The 17,075-nt window shown below is 42.3% G+C and overlaps 1 protein-coding gene across 1 annotated transcript in view; it reads right to left on the reverse strand.

The window, feature by feature from the left end:
- Positions 1-1,823: 1,823 nt before the first annotated feature.
- The window catches only part of LOC149464454 (keratin, type I cytoskeletal 42-like), a 32,514-nt gene continuing 17,262 nt past the window's right edge, over positions 1,824-17,075 (reverse strand). Inside the window, exons 3-8 of the mRNA XM_089674423.1 lie at positions 14,602-14,758; positions 12,221-12,382; positions 10,415-10,540; positions 8,517-8,737; positions 4,494-4,525; positions 1,824-2,056 (exon numbers count right to left, since the gene is read on the reverse strand). Coding sequence (XP_089530549.1) covers positions 1,932-2,056; positions 4,494-4,525; positions 8,517-8,737; positions 10,415-10,540; positions 12,221-12,382; positions 14,602-14,758 — 823 coding nt within the window. The 3' untranslated portion in view covers positions 1,824-1,931. The remainder of the gene's footprint in view (positions 2,057-4,493; positions 4,526-8,516; positions 8,738-10,414; positions 10,541-12,220; positions 12,383-14,601; positions 14,759-17,075) is intronic.

Below are 17,075 nucleotides of genomic sequence, written 5' to 3' on the forward strand. Positions count from 1 at the left end.
CACTGATAGGCGGCACTGACAGGCACTGATGGGTGGCACTGATGCGCACTGATAGGCGGCACTGACTGGCACTGATAGGTGGCACTGATTGGCGGCACTGATAGGTGGCACTGATTGGCATTGATAGGTGGCGCTGACTGGCACTGATGGGTGACACTGAAAGGCAGCTCAGATGGGCACTGATATGTTGCATTGATGTGCACTGGTAGGCACTGATATGTGGCACTGATGGGCACTGGCACGAGGCACTGATGAGCACTGACACAAGGCACTGATGGACACTGACAGGTGGCACTGCTGGGGCTACACTGATCATCAGGGCACACTGATCATTAGTGCCCTGATGATCAGTGTACATGTCCCCTCCGCGGAAAGCCGATTACTGGCTCTCCTCTCCCCTCGAGCTGTCAGTGTGACAGCTCGAGAGGAGAGAAATGCAGATAACCGCCATTTCCCTATTTACATGTGATCAGCTGTGATTGGACACAGCTGATCACATGGCCGAGCCGACATCTTCGGCTCTTTCCATGATCGGTGATCCGCTGTGTCCGAGGGACACAGCACACCGCCGATCACCGCGCTGCACGCTCCCTGAGCCGCGCATGCTCGGTGAGAATGGGAGGACGTCCTATCAGAACGAGAGAACCACCTTGCGCCCGTCATATTACTATATGGCGGGCGGGAGGTGGTTAATAGGAATCAAAATCACATAGACAAAAATATTCCACTGAAGATGCCTTTTTTGGGCAAAACATACGTTGGAGCGTCATTACGTCACTCTCGGGTCCAGGTATAGCTAAGTGAAAGCGAGGCTTGAAGTGCAAAGCGGCCATCTTTTTTAAAAGATATATGCTTGGTTAACAAGCACCTGTACAAATGAGTGGAATATTTTTGTCTATGTGATTTTGATTCCTATTAAAGTACTACACTTAGATAAAAGTTGCCATTATATTCATATTTTTTTATTATTTACTTCACCTGTTCACTATTGGTTGAATTGCTGTACGGAGGAGTTACAATATCTTTTTGGTCACGCTTTGCAACTGGGGCTACATCACACTGAATGCACGCAATCTTGTCTGATCTCATAAAACTAAGCAGGATTGGACCTGGTTCAAACCCAGATGGAAGACCGCCTGGGAAGGCTAGGTGCTATAGGCTAAATTTTTTTGCATGGACCAAAATTGAGTTAACCCTCAGGTGGTACTAATCTTGAACTTATTGCACTATAGGAAGTTTATTGTTTTGGGCAAATGTAGTGCCTATTTATATTTTATTTGCATATTTTATGGCTGAATCTCATTTTTGGGGCAACTGCCAGAAGTCTTGGCTGACAGATCCCAGAGGTTAAATCACATGCACTTAAAAACTTTATAAGATCACTATCGAAAATAAGACAGCATTAGGGTCTGTCTGAAGTTTGTCTGATTCAACGTTCACCCCCTGATTTTTTGGAACCTAAGTGTAGGCACTTGTGTGACCTAAATGTCCCTATTTAGGGATGTGCCAAAAAACATTTTGACATAATTGGGGAGTGCTTGCATATTTGCCAGTTCTTTGATGTCTTGGGCAAGGAATAAAGTGATCCACTTCTTTTATAGTTAGACTCAAAGATGACAGCCCACGCCTATTCATCAAAATTATTATGGGACCAGAAACAAAAACTGACTTATTCTAATGTCTTACCCACCAATGAGCATATTAATTATTGACTGTGATGATGAACCCACGTGGCTTTTCAGATTTGTTTAAGAGAGTACATATCCTATCATATAATTGAAGAATGCTATATTTAATTGTTAATAAAAGCAAGGAGATAAACATATCTTAAGACTTTTTATTTCTCAATGCATGTCAAGTCATTTTCACAGACTGGTTCTTTTAGTTCTTAGAGTTCAATCCAGTAATATAAACAGTTGTATGCAACATTATCACTTTGCATGTGGCTGCATTATGCTTGGTAGCTTCTCTTCAATTTCTTTAACTTCAGTAGCCACAACCTTCCCATCAATCACCTCTTCTACGATAGTCTTTATTTTGCGACTTCTCATCAGCTCTAAAATGAGAGCAACAGGTTAAGTATGTTAGTTTTAGAGCTAGAGACAAGAATAAAGGATATCCTGAGGGCAGAGCGTGCGATCAATGAACAATAATGGTTTCTTCCTTCTCTTCTCACAGCTATCTTTCAAAGACTAATATGACTCTTCATGCATATTCAGAATGTTTAGACATGGGATTTATCCCTTGACCAATATTAGTTTTTTTAATTAGGCGTAGTATGACTTTGTTATCAGATAGAGATTGATAGTCTCTGTGTAATCCATAGCCTTGGATGAATGAGTGGGCAAAGTTCAGTTCAGGTTAACTGGAATATAATAAATTCTGCAGCCAGACTTATCCACCTTACCAACCGCTCCGTTTCCACCACCCCCCTCTGCCAATCCCTCCACTGGCTTCCAATTGCCCAACGGATCAAATTCAAAATCCTAACACTGACATACAAAGCTGTCCATCATACTGCCCCAAACTACATCACTGACCTAATATCCAAGTACCACCCAGCACGCACACTCCGCTCCTCACAAGACCTCCTTCTCTCTAGTTCCCTGGTCTCCTCCTCCCATGCCCACCTCCAGGACTTCTCTAGGGCGTCACCCATCCTCTGGAACTCCCTACCCCAATCCATCAGACTATCACCTACTCTCCTCTCCTTTAGGCGCACCCTGAAAACCAATCTCTTCAGGGAAGCCTACCCCACCCCCTGCTAATTGCTGACCTCCTCCACTCTTCCTACCACTCCATCCCCCACAGCTTTTCCTCCTGTACCACTATCCCCTCCCTCCTAGATTGTAAGCTCCAAGGAGCAGGGCCCTCGATCCCCTCGTGTATTGCAATGTGTTGTTATAGTACTGTCGCATGTATTGTCTCCCATTGTAATGTACAGTGCTGAGCGAACTGTTGGCGCTTTATAAATACTGTATAATAATAATAATAATAACTCAATGGGCAGTTTGAGGACCTCAACATATAGCAGAACCCTACTGACATCTATTGTAGGATTATCTTGTATATTTTTCTGACTTTTTCAAAGCTACCATATTTTTCACTCCATAAGACGTACTTTTTTCCCCAAAAAAATGGGGGGAAATGTCTGTGCGTGTTATGGAGCGAATATGGAGAGGCCGGCCCGGTATTCCCCCCGTTGCCACTGCCGTGTTAGAATACTGGGCCAGCTGCTCGGCTCTTCTGTGCAGCAGAACCTGCTCCTCGGTTATACCTGTTCCTCAGTCCAACGGTGTCCTCTCCACCATTGGTTTCACTGGCCGTCTTCTCTCCCTGGCACTAGCATCTTTAGGTTGGGCACCTGGCTGTGACAGCTTGAGGCTTCACAGCCGGGTGCTCACTGCACATGCGCGAGAAGCGCTTCGCTTTGTGAATAGTCCCGTAGTCTTCTGGGACCTGTCACGTGTCCCAGAAGACTACGGGGAGAGAGGGCAGACAACTTCCACTTCCAATCGCCTAGATGATCGCAGCGGAAGTGGGAGCGGGTTTCTATGTACTATGTCTGCAGTCTCTGGTCATCTCCTGTACTATGTCCGCAGTCTCTGGTCATCTCCTGTACTGTGTCCACAGTCTCTGGTCATCTCCTGTACTATGTCCGCATTCTCTGGTCTTCTCCTGTAATCTCCTGTACTATATCTGCAGTCTCTGGTCATCCACTGTACTATGTCTGCAGTCTCTGGTCATCTCCTGTAGTATATCTGCAGTCTCTGGTCATCTCCTGTACTATGTCTGCAGTCTCTGGTCATCTCCTGTACTATGTACGCAGTCACTGGTCATCTCCTGTACTATGTCCACAGTCTCTGGTCATCTCCTGTACTATAAATATAAAGTGCAGCACTATACCTAAGTACACTAAATAAATATAAATATATAAAGTGCAAACTAACTATTCAAAGTGCTCTAAATATTACCACAAGGTACTATACTTATGTGCAAAAATTGTGCATTTACAAAAATGCTGTGCAACCCGTGTATTACAAAAGAATAAAAATAAAGTGCAATTAGTGACAAACCAAATCACTGCAATCATTTTTTTTTTTTTTTTTTTTTTTAATTAAAGTGTCCAAATGCAACAAAAACGCATTTCAATGTTCATGCATGTGTCACACGTGTCCACACTGTGTGAATCCAAACTTTAGCCGTGATGGCCCCTCACCTCCTTGTCACGACCCCACAGGGTCAGCTCGCTTAAAACAGGACACCAATTTTTAGTAGCTCACCAGGACCTCACCCGCCTCTTATACTCTATCAGCAGTCTCCTCCACGATTCATATACAGACAAAAAAGATTCACATAGTGTACATTTGTTTCCCTGTAAATTCAGCCACTAGTTTGGTAAACTAGTAAAGGGGACCAAAACAACCGCCAACAGTTTACTCATATCTGTAAATTCTCTAATGCAAAACTGACTTTTTTTTTTTACTACATACCTCTTAGCTTTTCCTCTTCCTCCTGTGACAAACTGAAATATGAAGAAAATATGTTATAAACGTCAATTGTCAAAAATATAATATATTTTAAGCATTTCTGATAAATAAATGTCATTATATAGGTTTTATATATGTAAAATGCTATATTTCAGCACAAAATATCAAATATGAGAATTATATTTTGAATAGCATATATTTCTCAGTTTTACACAAGCCTTTGATTGTAAGCTCTTTTGGGAAGCTTTTTAAGTCTCATTGAAGTAAGCTCCCTTTAGGCCTCATGCACACAGGACGTTTTTAAAACTCTCCTAGAAGCTTGTATAAATACATCAGTGGTTCATATAGTGAACTCGGTGTAGAGTTATTCACCCTGAGGTCATCACAGAGGACAAGGGGGCACTCTTTACGTCTGGAGGAAAAGAAATTTAATCTTCAAATACGGAAAGGTTTCTTCACAGTAAGAGCTGTGAAAATGTGGAATAGACTCCCGCAAGAGTTGGTTCTGGCCGGCTCAGTGGATTGCTTTAAAAAAGTCCTGGATTCTTTCCTAGATACACAGAATATAACTGGATACTAACATTTATAGGTAAAGTTGATCCAGGGAATATCCAATTGCCTCTCGGGTGATCAGGAAGAAATTTTTTCCCCTGCAGGAGCAAAGTGGATCATGCTTTGCTGGTTTTTTTTGCCTTCCTCTGGATCAACTGTGGGTGTAGGATTATAACTTTTTATTTTAATGGTTGAACTGGATGGAATTATGTCTTTTTTCGGCCAGACTAACTAACTAAGCTTTTTCTCCCGGCAGCAGAGTTTTTTGCAGAAAAGCATTTAGGCATGTTTACAAGTGTCAAGTTCTTGGGCGTTACTTCATTTCATTGGCCAGTATAATAATTTATTCTTCGCTAAAGATGCCTAGTGCACGCTTATTGCGCTTACAAGCTTCAAGCTTTTTTCTGCCTGAATGCGCTGTGTAACGGACCGCCTGACGGCACCACTAGCACTCCACTGGTCAGGTGTCCCCAGAGCGTGGAATCTAAGCCCCAGAGTACTAGTTCACCAGGGCCCCTGATGGTGGAGATGGACTTGGAGTATCCCGAGACCAGGTCGCGACTACTGAGTACACCCGTCAGTGGTAGGGGTGTTCGCTAGGGGTTCCAACAGGGGAAAGCCTGATATGAGGAGGTCGGGTGACCCCGATGGGATAGATGAATGGATGGCTGAGCAAGTGTAAGGTCAGACAAGCCGGGTCTATAGCCGTGGGGACAGTGCGGTACAAAGCGGAGGGCAGAGAATAGTCGGGTCACACATCAGGTCAGCAATAGAGTATCAGATCCAATAGGGGGCATCTGGGAGAGAGGTCAGGCAAGCCAAGGGTCAGAGTAGGAGAATACAGAGTGGTCAGGTACAATCCGGGTCAGCAACTTACAGGGTACAGGTTTGCAGATTCAGGGAGCAGGAAAGACCAGAAGGCACTGAATGACAGCTCAGGGCCGTTTAAATATCGCGCCCTGCGCTGTCATTGGTGCCAGGCGCGCGCCCGCGGCTCCCAGTGCACATGCACGAGCTCGGATGCCGCAGTTGGCCTGGACCTAGTGCCCACATCCCTGCACCAGGCGGCGCACTGCGCCTGCGCAAGGGACCAGCGCCGCGGGGATCCCTGACACGCTGGCAGTGAGGTTTTTTTCCTGTCTCTAAACTCTCCTGCCACTAAAGGCTGCTAAAAGTCTATGTGTGCATGGACACATAGGCTAACATGGAGGAGCGTTTGGAAGCCTGATGGCCATAGGAGCAGCTGTAAAAACTTCCTGTGTGCATGAAGCTTTATCTGAAGTCTCTCTCTCTCTACTTGTTCTTTGTGATCCCAAGGCATTGAAACCATTGAGGTTAAAGTGTATTACTGGCCAAAAGAAAATTAAAAAAACATACAGTACATCTCTAAAAAACAGCATACTTCTCCCTGTTGCTAATGCAGAAAAATATCTGTTGATCTGGCAAAAAGGGGGCACCTAACTTCATGTTTGAGCTGACAACGCTGCACTGAAATTTCAAGCATTGTTGCCAGCCTTACTCAGTTCTCAACTGCTGGACTACAGAACGCCTCCCGTTTTCCTCCTTTTCATAACATGAGTGGGAGGTGGAGAATAATAGTATAGTGTCTTTTAGGGCTACCACAAGTGACTAATCTCCATATCTTTACTTTTTTGTATTGGTTAAAGTAGGGCTTGAGGTGACTACTGCTTTGACCTTGAAGAAGGTGGTACGCCCCGAAAGCTTTTCCTGAATATTTGGATGTTTGTGCAAAAAATGATCATGGACAGTACTCAATTGTTTTGGATAGAGTAAGAAAAGATTAGAACTCTGTCAGATTTTTCAATGTTGTCTAAGGCTGTTAGAGATTTCCCTTCATCTACTTTTTTTTTTTTGAGATCTTCACTCATTTCCTTTATGGATTCCAGACTCTGAAGTCAGCAGTAATGAAAGAAAGGTTTGCAAAAAAAAGCCATAGTAGAAGATCATGGTTTTGCGAACTGTCAAAGTCACATGACCAGCTCTTCTCCCATCCCTCTGTTGTGGTAGACAGAAAGAACTCTGTAGGGCTCAGCTAGCTACACATTGCAGCTTGATTTTTATGAATAGAATGGGCTACAGTCAGGGGCAGACTGACAACTCAAGGGGCCCCCGGGCAATAAGGGATCATGGGGACCCTGTGTCCTTGCCCAAACAAAAAAAAGCCTATGAAAAAGGTACCAGGGGCATCTGATGGGGCCCCCTACTGACCCCGGGCCCTCAGGCAGTGCCCGAGTTTCCAAATGGTCAGTCCGCCCCTGGCTACAGTGTGCATAGGGAAGTGCAGTGTAACAGATAGCAATATCCTCTATCCATTATAAAAAGGCTCCTAGACGTTTTCTGACCATTCTTAAAACAGCGATTGAATTTGCAAACCCCTGTTGTAGCGCCCTCTTAGTTAGGCTGCTAGATAAATTTAGTTTTCTGGTGAGTATAGCAGTGATTGATTTTTTTCACCTGTTCAACATATCCTGAGCTGGGTCTTTGATTTCTTCCACTTGTCTTTTGAAGAAACTTCCAGAATATAGGGCAGGGAGATGCAGATAACCAGTATGAATATTTATCATGCCCCAGCCAATCCCTAAAAGGAGGCATCTAGAAGGTAGCTGGGAAGGTGATAAATGTTTGGGAAGTTCTGGGTGAGTGTGTTTCCACTTCAGGGAGAGTTTCAGTCTCCTGGAGTGTGGGGGGCTACTGCTCCTAGAAAAGAGTTTCCGAAACAGGAGATTGAAGTCTGTGCCTCAGCAGGAGCTGGGCTGAGGGCCCGGGGAAAGCTGTTAAAAGAATATTTGCTGGAGAGCACTGTTCTGAAGTCCTAGATCTGGAGAAGGATCATTTTAACAACTTCACTGAGGATCTCCTTGTGGAGGATGGGTGGCAGAGAGCTACAAGGACATTGTGAGTAAAGACCTTGATTTGGACTTTGGGCTTGCTTTTGCTCGAAGCGAAGTGCCAGAGATTGCTACATGGAATGGGGTTGCTCTTATAGAGTCCTTGATATATGGGCCATTCCCTGTTACCTGCAGGAAAGGCTGCTGTATGAAGATTTTTGAGAAATGTGTCCTCCATTATTGCTAATAATCATTTTGGAGTATGCTGTGACCCTAAACCCCTCTCCTGTTAAAGTTTCTTCAAGTAATACATCTTAAGTAGACATCCCCCAGACTGTTTTATTGGAGCCAGTGTAAATAGACTGGTGCTTACAGTATTGGGGAGCTTATGTGCTTTTAGGGAAAGACCAGTTATTACCAGTGGCCCCTATGGGGGTAGCTCTACACTGAGAACAACCAGCGGTGTATGCAATAACCAAAGATATAACATTTACTGTATGATATGGCCATGTTTGATGGCCACCTTATGTGTTAAAATGGAATACTGATCATTGTTTTTACTATGAACTCTGTATCTACATAAAGTCTCTGGTCTACACTAAAATTAAAACCACTCCTATCTCACCTTGTCTCCTCCCCTTCCAGCAGGCGGCGGTAAGTTGCGATTTCCATTTCTAGCCGAATCTTGACATTCAGAAGGAACTCGTACTCTTGAACCTGACGTCCCATGTCTGATCGTATCTGCACTAGCTGAGCTTCTATATTGCTAATAGATCCTTGTATCTGGGCCAAACGTGTAGCATATTGAGCGTTTATATTATCTAAGATGGAACTTAAAGCATCCCTCTGTAAGAAGAATAGACAGATAAGAAATAAGTTACATTTGCTTATAGATGGGTGGGATTAAAACTAAATGTCTTCCCCACCTAGCATTGCCACCAGGCTGATATTTTATGGACCAGGCTGGTAGAATGGGTGAAGAAGGATGCACCATTGAAAAATATTTGTCCAGCACATTAAAGGCTGGTAAATAACCCCATGGGGTTTATTTACTAAAGCTGGAGAGTCCAAAATCAGACTCCCTTCTGCATAGGTATCATGCGTAGGAACCAGAAATAAGCTGCCACACCTGATGGGTGCTAGTAGAGGTAAGCAATCACTTGCAATAAAAGAAGAAAAAAAGGAAGGGCAAAAGGGGAGAAAAAAGAGGGGAGAAAAAAGAGGGGAGTGGGGGGTGGGTTAAAGGGTAGAGTGGATGGCAAAAGGATAGGTGCAGCTGGAACCCAAGGAACTGGCTCTCCTCGGGTCAGCCCTAAGGTTGCCATCTCATCCCTTTAAAACCATACACATATTAATTACATAGGTTCTGTGACTAATTTAATGCAGCACTAAGTGAGTTTGATTATCACATTATCAGCCACAGAACCTGTGTAATTAATATGTGTTTGGTTAGTCAGCCCATGTTGTACACCCCGGCCCCACTGGGCCCACAGAGCCTCTCAGAACAGCATTAGGTCATGGAGGACACGTATGTGTTATATTCTCTGGAGTATTGAAAATCATGCCAGTACTACTAGGTTTTGCGGAAAGTGAATAACATTTTATGAAACATAAGTAGATAAGGTAGCGTAGCACTAATACCATGTGATAATAAACATAAAAAATAGAAATAAAGGACTCAATATTAAATAGGTGAATACATAAATTATATGAATAAATATAGAGGTGTACAGTGGTGCACCTAATGTGTAGCCCAAAAACATGCCTTTAAGAATGTGACTAAATATGCATGATAGGTGATATAAGTGAAACAAATATTAACCAAATATAAATACATGTGATCATAAATTAACAATATTCATAAATCATATAGTTCCATAAGGTTCCAAACGTATAACTGTGATGAATCAATCTTCAACCGTGAAAATAAATACGTGCTCAAGTGCATCAGACCATCTGTCACCATCTAGCGTGCACGCTTACCTCCAATCTTTGACCTTCAAGGAGTCATAAGGCATAACAGATCACCAATTGGTCCCAGGTGGGATGAATTTCACTCTCTGGATGGACACAGGATCAGCTTCCACACAGCCCACGGTTAATCAACCATTACAATGGTAAGGCACCTTTACAAAACTCCTCCACTCTCCCAATGGCTCCTCCAATCTTTGACCCTCAAGGAGTCATAAGGCATAACAGATCACGAGTTAGTCCCAGGTGGGATGATTTTCACTCTCTGGATGGACACAGGATCAGCTTCCATACAGCCCACCGTTAATCAAATTACAATGGTAAGGCACCTTTACAAAACTTCTCCACTCTCCCAATGGCTCCTCCAATCTTTCAAGACCCTCAAGGAGTCATAAGGCATAACAGAAGGTTCAGTTGCAATTTATTTGTCTTTATTTGGGCAATTTTGATGTCATTTTTCACAAAAGTTTCAATCACACAAATCGTCAATAAAAACATTTCCCCGTGTAATATTTTTTCCAGAAATGGTAGCAATGAGGCTGACAACCTTACCTTGCTCTGTTCTGCTTGCAGCTCTATCTCCAGGCCTTGTACGCTGCGATGAAACTCTGTGATACGCGTCTTGGATTCTTCCAATTCACTTGTATGGGTTACAATCTCCCTGTTTACCACTTCTATCTAGAAAGCAGCAAAAAAAGATTCCGCATAAGATAGGTAAGAGGATATTTTGTAAAATTGCGTCCTGTATCAAGCTGATTAATAACATGGATCTCTTTTTCTGCGTTCCGTTCCGAGCTCTGCATCAGAAAATCTATTTTTTTACAATGCTGATTAGCTGTATTTAATCTGGATGTGAAGACCTGCCATATCACATGAGATCAGCTGTGTTTAACAGAGCATCTAGAAATGAGGTTATATGAGGCTGTATAATGAGGCGATGAGCTGTTAACCAGAACAGGTTTCAGCTGGACATCAGGTATAAACAGGATTTTATAGGTATTTAAATGCGTATTTAAGAACAAGCATGTAATATATTGCAGTTTACCAGTCCTTATATTTCTTTTTTTCATTTTTTTCCTTTAGTTGAATCTGCTGATACTGCCAGTAACACTCTTCCTGTCTTGTGGTGACAATGCTCCCTCGCTGTACTGTATATAGGAGAAGCAGTGTTGTCACCCTAGAGCAGGACTACAGAAAACTTTCCCCTCTCCTCTTCTTCATAATATGGGGGTGTTTTATAGTTCAGAGAGAGAGAGAGCACTGGGAAAAAATGCTTACTGATAAGAGTCAGTAGAGGCAGAAGCCACAGATACCCATAGATTTCTGGCAGAATCTACAGGTATTTCATTATATTTATTAACCTCTTCACACCGGCCGAACGCAAATGTGCAGCCTCCCGGCATCTGGGCCTAGACGCCCAGCTGCCGCACATTTGCGTTCTATAAAAAAAAAGACATATGTGCTGAGAGTGCGCGCCCTGCGCGCTCCCAGAACACATGTCCAGTACTCACAGAAAGGTCCCGATCTCCTCTTTCGTTTGGGACCTTTCCCGATCATGTGACCTCCGTGACAGCGTGTCACGGCAGTCACATGACCCTAAACCCTGCCCCGCCTCCCGGCTTCTGAAACCCTTAAAGGGCCGGGAGGCGCCGGCCCAAAGGGATTAAACAGATATAACAAAAACTTTCAATGGATAATTAAACAGGCCAAAAAGGAGCAAATAAAATTGGTTCATTGTTAGGGTTTACATATACTTTAACTGTATTAAAGGTAACATAAAGTGGTGTTGTGTATATTTTATTCATTATGGTTAGACAAAAAAAATAATACTTTTATATAGTCATGCAAATATTACATTTTACACCTGAATATTTAGTACTTTTATATTCAGCCAGAAAATTGAGTTTTCAGCTTTTTATCACGTTTCCCAGACTCTCCTTAGCAACTTTATTGATGAAATCCTGTTGTTTACAGATCCCAATAGCTCAAGGATAAATGTACACACATTAATAAATAAGGCAGCGCAATAATTTTTTCTGCTGAGTGTCAAAGGAAAAAGTCTCTAAAAGCCACGGTGCTCTGATATTGTGGGTCATGGAGTAGCTATTTATTTGGTAAAAGTTGTGATTCACCCCCCAAAAACAACATTTGTATAAAAGACTATTATTCTGAAGTGAATATTATTATTATTAATATTATTATTATACAGGATTTATATAGCACCAACAGTTTGCTCAGTGCTTTACAATATAACGGGAGACAATTCAGCAACAATACAGTTCAATACAAGAGGGATAGGAGGGCAAATATCCTAGACCCTTACCACTGTAAATAAAGTCCAGTGATAGGGATACATACCTTGGTTTCAAACTGATCCTTTGCATCTTGGCGTATTTTGTCACACACTGTCTCGCACTGGAGTCTCATTTCATTCAATACCTTGGACAGATCTACAGAAGGTGCTGCATCCACCTCCACATTGACTGTTCCACCAACTTGGCTGCGGAGAACTTGTACGTCCTGTATGCAAAAAAAAAATAGAGGACTTTGATTTATAAAATCTCTATCATGGTAGCAGTTTCCATTCAGGGCAAGTTTGTAGGATAGATGTGATGTTCATTTTGCCATTTTTGTAGTTCAGGTGAAAAAAAGAAATATGGGCTTTAAATCTGATATCCCGGTATGGCAAATTTTACAGATGTTACATTGGTTCAACATTGACCAATGTAAGTATGTATTTGCCGTGCCTATGGAATCCCTGTGGAAGCTGGAAATCATTGTACTAGACATTGTTACTACAGTGATCCCCACTAGCTTCTGGGGCCTGTGCTGAGCAGCTGACCTATTGCATTCTGAACAGAGGAGGCTGCTTGTCCGGCATGGATAGCATTCAGGAAACACTTTGCATTTTTTCAATGGTCAAACTGTGTTCTCTGATTGGATAAGGTTAGGTGGTGACATCATGATCTCCACCTTATCCAATCAGAGAACAGTTTATATTAATTGAGAAAATGTATCATGTTCTCTGAATGGTGCCCATGTTGACCAAACAACCTTCTGTGTTAACTAAGCAGCAAGGCACAAGACCCAGAAGCTAGTGGAGATCCTTGTAGTAGCGGTGGCTTCTACAATATTTCCATGTTCCAATGGGATCGGTCAGGTATGGCACATACATATTACATTGGGTCAATCTGAACCAATGCAGCTATCTAAAAATTACCATACCTGAAATTCAGTTTTAAGTACTATGTTGCTAACCCAAGAAGAAAGCTGGTAAATCTTACACCTCTGAAACTAAAAACTATTTACTTTCCTGAGTTTTTTTGCAAATGGTTTGTTTAAAAATGTACAGCTAGATCCACCTTTTCTATCCTTGGAGTCATTAGTAGAAGTTAAGTCTTGATAAGTCTTGCTTTTCATCCAGCCAGTTTGTATTGTCTAACCCCAATAAAATGTCCCATATAGTCCAAAAAATCTGCTAAATTTTGGAAGTAATTATGTAGAACTGGCCGTATTAAAACTATATCTCTAGCACAAACTTTATTTGTGCTGTCTGCGTCTCCACTGGAGAGATCCAGCCTCACTATTTTTCCTGGTGGTGACCTTTATCACCAGAACAGAAAGGGATGGGAAGTCCATACTTTTAAGGCTTTAATCAAAACATGCCATGAGAGAGAGTCTTCCAGTGGCGACATAATGTTCAGAAAAAAAAAATTGTCTACAAGGGAATTCCCCCATAGTTTACAGAGATTTCCACTCACTTCCTGTGGTGCTTCTGTGACTCGAAGTGAGGGTAAATCTTCCCAACTAGACAAAGAAAGCAGGAAAAAAGATATAGGGGTTTTAGCCAATCCCTACTCTAACTAAAATTTTAGCTACAGTCAGGGCGGACTGACCATTTGGAAACTCGGGCACTGCCTGAGGGCCCGGGGTCAGTAGGGGGCCCCATGAGATGCCCCTGGTACCTTTTTCATAGGCTTTTTTGAGTTTGGGCAAGAACACAGGAGCCCCATGATCCCCTATTGCCCGGGGGCCCCATGAGTTGTCACAGCTACAGTTATATTCTATGTTAAAAGCTTATGTTCCACTTATGCCCTGCCTCAGTACTCTTCTCAAGAACCCTCAGCCCTGATGAAAGCAGTGGGCTGGCTCTTGGCTGGAGTTACTGTATACAAATATGTCTTGATGGGTGGATGCCTGTCCAAAGGAACGAGCATTCCTAAGCAGGCTGCATATGCACACAGCTTGGTAATGCCCACATGTGATGCTAAAACTCCATGACTGAAGTAACTGAAATCCAGCAAATAAAAGGGACAGGTCAGGGACAGTACGACTGGGGAGGAAATAACTAGATGATGCTGGAAGTCCTCCAGACAGAAAATGAGACATTCTCTATATGACTTTCTGCAGCTTTTACTGTATACTGTAAAAAGCAAACAGTGTGCAGTAAAATTAAGTAAGCAATTTCAGTAAAGGTGAGGAGCCTGTACAACTGTACAAGACTGGAGGTAAGTCAGGAGTTCAGCTAACTATTTGTTGTAGATATATGTTTACTGTACACATTGTTTCCATGATAATACATTACTTGCCCACACATAATTAGAAGATCACTAAACTTAAGTCATATCACCTTGGCTCATTTCTAATTCACCCCACTGTTCTCTAAAGTCTCTTTCCTTGAGGGTGAAAAGTGGAGATGTCCCACCAAAATTGTAAAGAAATGTGAAAATGACGCTGACCTCTTCATGGTTCTTCTTCAGGTAGACCATTTCCTCTTGCAAAGTCTCAATCTGCAGCTCAAGTTCAGCTCGAGTCAGGCTAAGATCATCAATCACTTTCCGAAGACCGGCAATGTCTTTTTCTACACCAAACCTCAAAACTTGTTCAGTTTCAAACCTGTAAAACATAAGCTAACAGAAATCAGAACTTCCCCCAAAACACCTAAAGGGATTGATTTTCTAAAACTGGAGAGTGCAAAATCTGGTGCAGCTGTGCATGGTAGCCAATCAGTTTCTAACTTCAGCTTCTTCAAATATGCTTTGGCAATAAAACCTGGAAGCCGACTGGTTTCTATGTAGAGCTGCACCAAATTGTGTACTCTCCAATCTTAGTAAATAAACCCCAAAGTGTCTATGAATCCAAATCTTTTTTTTGTACGTTTTCATTTTTAATGAAATAGCAAGTGGATTACACCAATATGGGTGGCACAGTGGCTTAGTGGTTAGCACGTCTGCCTTGCAGTAAATGGGTCATGGGTTTCATTCCTGACCATGGTGCCTCCTGCATGGAGTTTGCATGTTCTCCCTGTGCTTGTGTGGGTTTCCTCCGGGTACTCCAGTTTCCTTCCACACGCTAAAGACATGCTGGTAGGTTAATTGGATCCTGTCTAAATTGGCCCTAGTATCTGTATGTATGAATGTGAGTTAGGGACCTTAGATTGTACACCCCTTGAAGGTTAGGGACTGATGTGAATGTATAGAGAGAAAACAGGTGGCGCACACACCTAGTGCATTATCCAAGGTTTATTGTAGGAATTAAATCATAAAAACATACTCACAGACGAAGCATGTATCTAAAAAGCATAGAAAAATGACAATGGCCACAACGGCGGGCAAGGTGTTCTCACTGTCAGTGCGGTCAAATGGCTGACGCGTTTCGGGGACGAATCCCTTTCCTCAGAGCTGATGACCAACCTCTGATGCTGATGCACGATGAATGGAAAGTAAAGTAAGAGCCCTGCTGTTGATGCCTGAGTGAGATGGTGTGGGAGTGTGCTTTTATACCTGTGGGGAAATGGGAAATGGTCCCCGAAACGCTTCAGCCATTTGACCGCACTGACAGTGAGAACACTTTGCCCGCCGTTGTGGCCATTGTCATTTTTCTATGCTTTTTAGATACATGCTTCGTCTGTGAGTATGTTTTTATGATTTAATTCCTACAATAAACCTTGGATAATGCACTAGGTGTGTGCGCCACCTGTTTTCTCTCTATCCAGTGGCTGATTTCCCCGTCTGAGGAGGGCTGCACCCCTGGAACATTTCCTTTTGGTTGTCGCTGTCCTGGTACCCTTGGCTTCCCTTTTGGCTGTGCATATCCTGAGGCGCTGGAGAGTACATACGCTAACTGATGTGAATGTACGTAAAGCGCTGCGTAAATGGATGGCACTTTATAAGTACCTGAAATAAATAATAAATATCAGGTTTTTATTCCTGCCTATGCCCCTGTTCCAAAGATTCACTTTCTCAGTTTGTCCTGGTGACCATAAAAAAGTAAGGGGAAGATCCAAAAATTGGGATTGTCACCAAAACAAAAATAAAGAGCATTTTTTTCTAATGGGAACACTTCTACTGATAAAACTGGCCATACAAGATTAGATTTTCATTTGAATGTTTGTAAATCACTAGTCAGAATATAATTTCTTGCCATCCCTGAATCAACTTATTTTGTTCAAAAGCCCTTAAATTCTAGTCGAGACCAGCTATTTGAATGGAATCCCAGGTAAACTAACCCCTTTATACTAGCCACAGCTGGAACTTTAAATGGGTTCTGAAGCCTGAGGCCAGTGAAAAAGGGCTCCTGATCTTTTGGCATTGTGATAAGGAAAAACTGGTGCGTGTCTTTAATAGATGATAAAACATTTGTACAGAATAGCTAGCTCTATGGGAGGTGACCACTACCTTTATTGGCCATTATAGAGTTCCTGGCAAACAAACCACACCATCACCTGAATGTACTTTGCAGGTGTTCTATTTTATGTGTGAAGATTAGACTGTATGCTTCATAGGGCAGGGTCCAGCTGGACTTTTTACTTGTGACAAGTCCTGCAATGCAAGTTAAAGTCATGCTAAACGTTTGTTAAATAAAAAAATCTAAATATGTATTCTTCACTTAAAATAAGTCCCTTCTACTGTTCTCTCCTTGAGAGTTCTACTTTAATACGCAAGAAACAATACTTACGATAACCTTTTACAGTATCATATATTGTCATCAAGGTTAGATTTACCATTAGGCACACTAGGAAAAAAGCTAGCTTTTCCTTAAGGGGTTAGTAGCCCCTTTTTAGTTTTTTTTTTTTTAAATCAGTAGAAATACAGGTCCCCTGTATAGGCTTATTTGCAAATTGTCAACATATTGTAAGCCAAGTAAAAAGACAATAAAAATATGTTCTTTGCAAAAACATATTAATAGCAAAGAGACATTTTAAAAGATCCAA

The sequence above is a fragment of the Staurois parvus genome, unplaced genomic scaffold (genome assembly GCF_062004578.1).
Source record: "Staurois parvus isolate SC_StPar_1 unplaced genomic scaffold, SC_StPar_1.0 ptg000151l, whole genome shotgun sequence".
Classification (NCBI taxonomy): Eukaryota; Metazoa; Chordata; class Amphibia; order Anura; family Ranidae; genus Staurois; species Staurois parvus.